This window comes from Danio rerio, chromosome 3, assembly GCF_052040795.2.
Source record: "Danio rerio strain M-AB ecotype USA chromosome 3, GRCz13ab, whole genome shotgun sequence".
Lineage (NCBI taxonomy): Eukaryota > Metazoa > Chordata > Actinopteri > Cypriniformes > Danionidae > Danio > Danio rerio.
The window spans coordinates 6,858,101-6,862,500 of NC_141023.1; the positions used below are offsets into that span (position 1 = coordinate 6,858,101).

The 4,400-nt window shown below is 40.3% G+C and overlaps 1 protein-coding gene across 1 annotated transcript in view; it reads right to left on the bottom strand.

Moving 5' to 3' along the window:
- Positions 1-3,211: 3,211 nt before the first annotated feature.
- LOC100538333 (gastrula zinc finger protein XlCGF7.1-like) overlaps positions 3,212-4,400 on the bottom strand; it is a 10,405-nt gene continuing 9,216 nt past the window's right edge. Inside the window, 1 exon segment of the mRNA NM_001386505.2 lies at positions 3,212-4,067. Coding sequence (NP_001373434.2) covers positions 3,316-4,062 — 747 coding nt within the window. The 5' untranslated portion in view covers positions 4,063-4,067 and the 3' untranslated portion in view covers positions 3,212-3,315.

The window sequence follows — 4,400 nt, forward strand, 5'->3', positions numbered from 1 at the left end:
CAATAGGCAAATATCTTTACATATGAAAACATTTAAATATTAAGGATATATATAGGATATAATAAGAATAGATATAGGATATAAATATAAAGGTTTAAAATATTACAAAACATATTATTTTCTAGCCTACATAAATATGAAAAATCACTGCTTTTGTGTCTTCTTCATCTCGTGAGGCTTTTTCAGTTCATTCATAACAATTTGCTTTTGTATAATGTTATTATTATTAGCAGTATTATTTATTATATCCATATTTATATTTGTTTTATTAAAAACAAGCTTAGATTTGCCCACCTGTCAGGTTTTAGATTATATGGGGCACAGCATGTGTTTTAGGATATAACTCAGGTTTTTGAGCACATTTTGTTATTATTGTTCATCTATTTGTTTGCTGGAAATTAGAACTGAATTTAGAAATAGTTTTGAAACGAATATTTGCGCTTAAGAAACAAAAGTATTTATTTATAGGCTAATTGATGTCTGTGTGTAAAGGTTTCCCTATCCAAGAGCGAAAGTGATCCATTATCTCTCATTCTCACGCAGTAGATGCTCTGTTTTCTGTTAAAACACTGTTTACTGTTTGCTTGTGAAATGCTCATTTTTTCCACTTAGACTTACTTTGCGTCCTGTAAATAGTGAATGCGCTCTTGGCGCGACGCAGCTGACTCTTAAAGGGAATGGCAGATGAAACTCTAATAGATTTATTCTCAAAACACCTATAACTCATTAAGAAAATAAACTCAACCCTTTTAGACCATGCGCCGAAGCGCAAGGCAGATTTCCCGTCCTTAAATTAGCAAAAACGCGTTCTGACACGCCCTGAAAGCGTTTGCGCCCTGCGTTTTGCGCATGGACCGTCAAAATATGGCCCTATGTCTTGAGCATCTGATTTCTCCTCTGTGATTATGTCCTTTAAATAGGCTATATAAAGTCTGGTTATTTTACCGTCGATGAGGAACAATAGTGGTATACAGATTTCAAATCAAATATTTTAATATTAAAAGGAAACAAGCTTGACATCAAAAGATCCTTTATTGTCTTAACAAATTCCCCTAAATGATGCAGCCTGTAGTTTACAGCAAGCATTAAGTGTTCATTGAGATGTGTTTGGGAATGTGTCCTCTGTCATATCTTTCGTCTCTCTTTTCGGGGGTTTTTTCTCGTGAGGCACGGATTTCGAAAATGATGACATGAGACTCTGCTGGGTGTCTGCGCTGGTTTACTAACACTTGTTTAGGTCTGTACTTTCTTAGCATCCTCATAAGAGTGGTCTTGTTTTAAATGGTGAAACAGGTTTGTGGTGGTGCCTGCTTTTGATGACACGAGCAGCCTGATCTCACGAGGAAACGCAAGTATTTTACGTTTTGTCAGTTTAGTGGCTAATTCGTACGAGTTCAGTCGTACGAAATTGTACGATTTTAAAAAGGAGGCGTGGCACCCAACCCCACCCCTAACCCCAACCGTCATTGGGTGATGAGCAAATCATACTAAATTGGACGATTTAGATCGTACGAATTCATACGAATTAACCACTAAATCAAGAAGTTACGAATTGCCGTGAGATTGCGTTGACAGGAGACATCTGCGCAGTTTGCGGTGCACGTTACTCTGTTTTGTGTCGGATAGCAAAAAACTAAGTAGCTCATGACTGAGGTCTAGTGACGTTTCTTGTCAACAATGTCTGTGACTCTGACCTTTTTTACCTTATTTCTTTTTTACTCCTTTCAGTGCAACTAACACTGTAAACTTGTACGGCGTGCAGCAGTCGGAAGGGCAGGCTGCAAAATGCTTGCGCAACGTTACGCATAGTGCGTAAATATTATCGAGCAATTATCGAACTGTCATTATTGTTTTATCGTAAAATGTTATATCGTGACAATTATCGATATCGAATTATCGCCCAGCTCTAGTCCCTAGTTTAGCTTTTCACAGGTCAGAGATCAGCTCTTAATAACTTAGGGTCGACCTAACCCCCAGGAACCATGTCGCCATCCATATCTGGAGTAAGATACAATTCTTCCGTGACGCACATAATTAGGCCATCCAAACTTTATTGACGCACACATTTAGAATCGTCTATTGTTGCTGTATCCAATGAGAACTGTTTACCTGGATCCCACCTTTTCTGGACTTGTGTAAAGAGTATAATTACTGCATTGTTGTACTGTAAGGCAGAGCGGCCTAGGAACTCATTGCGAGTGTTGAAGCTGGCTTCTGCTGATGAAACTGCAAACTATCTTCAGTAAACTTAGGGTGCTTTCACACCTACACTTTTGTTTCGGAACGTATCTCGTTTGCCTAGTTAGCGCGGTTTGATTGGCATATGTGAACAGGGCAATCGCACTCTGTTCCGCGCCAAAGTAATCGCTCCGAGATCGCTTGAGTGAGGTGGTCTCGGCTCGATTGAAACGAACCCTGGAGCGGATCGATTGCAGTGAGAAAGCGATCCGATCCGAGCGCGGTTATATCACAGTGTTTTATAGATATGTAATAGGCTTACGGCTATATGAAGAGAGAATTATGAGTAGGGCGGGAAGTTTCGCGAGTCTCCGGATGCCCGCAAACGAGTGATGATCTCCCGGTAATCTCGCGTCTCCCTCCGGTCCTCAAATAGGCATCGTCGCGCTACCTTCTCACCCCTCTCTCCCTTCTCCCTCCACCCCTTCTCATCCGTCTCTCCTCAGACACGTCGCGCGCGCTCACCCTGTCAATCACCACCAAACCACCACTTCTCCTGACAGCTTAGCAGGACGCTGCAAAATAAACTCTGACACTCTGACCAATGTGAGGAGAGTTTACTCGCACGTGACTTGTTTTAGCTATTTTGGTCCAATTAGAAACTTTGCAGTGTGAAAGCGAACCGCTCCAAGAGCAAAGAGCAACAATGTAACAATTGTTATCTCTGTTTCGGAACAACTGAATCGATTCACAGGTGTGAAAGCACCCTTAAAGTACCGATACTGCACTAAACATGTACTCAAGGGAAAGTAAAAGTGCAGTGTTATGAAACTACTTAGTAAATGACTTAATAAATATCTGGGAAGAACTACTCAATTACAGTAACTTGAGTATTTGTAATTAGTTACTGTAGACCACTGCACATATTGATATTTTAATTCAAAAGTTACTTAATAGCTTCAGTCGAGTGTTTGAATCAAGTCATTCTGTGAAATGGCGTGCCTTCTTACAAAAGTCTTCTTACAAAGAAAGCACGCAACATACTGTATTTAGATATTCATCCACCATAATGAGGCGTAGGACCAAATTTCAGAAGTACTGGATTGAGCTTTGCCTGGCAAGAATTACACCCTGCTTTTAAGGTTTCTCTCTGGTGTGAATCCTCTCGTGTTTTTTCAAGATTACTGGATAACTGAATCTCTTGTCACAGTGTGAACACTTGTAAGGTTTCTCTCCAGTGTGAGTCCTCTCATGTGTTTTCAGATTTCTTGAATTACTGAATCTCTTGTTGCAGTGTGAACACTTGTAGGGTTTCTCTCCGGTGTGAATCCTCTCATGCATTTTCATCTGTTCTAGCTGACTGAATCCCTTACTGCACATTGAACAAATGTAAGGTTTCTCTGCAGTGTGAATCCTCTCATGTACTTTCAAATGTTCAACCCTATAAAAGGTCTTCTCACACTTGAAGCACATATACTCTCTTACACCGGTGTGGATCTTCTGATGTCTATTTAAACGAGCTTGATCTTTGAAACTCTTTCCACACACAGTGCATGGATAAGGCTTCTCCTTTGTATGATTATGAAGGTGGCTCTTCAGCTCTGAAGCCCTCAAAAATGTTTTGCCGCACTGATCACATTTGTGTGTTTTCTCTCCAGTGTGGATCAGCATGTGATTAATTAGGGATGAGGGGTGTCTGAAACTGGTCCCACACTGAGAGCATGTGCATGGTTTCTCTCCAGTGTGGATCATCATGTGATGCCGGAGACTCTTTTTGTATAATAGACTCTTTCCACACTGAGTGCAGGTGAAACAGTTTTTGTCTTTTCTCTTCAGTGAGTCAGTTTCTTCTTCCTCTTTGACAGGACTGTGTGTCTCCTCCATCAGGCCTGAAATAAAATAAAAATACTGCATTTTAAATGAATTATATTAAAGTTCCCCTATAATGAAAATCTGGGTATACCAAGGCATAGTAAAATAATAAAAGCTCAGTGTATGGAAAAGACCATATTGTGAGCCGTAAACACTGCTGTTTCCTCATTTTCATGTAAATTAGAAGCCAATTAGAAGCCAAAGCAAACTGTGATGAGACTCACAGGCCAAGCCATCCACATTTGCATGTATGCCTACTTTAGGTTGTTCATCCAGAGCTGTCGAGTACCTGACGTCATCAAGAGAGCGCGACTTATATGCAGCTGAGATCATAAAAAAGGCTCTGAGAT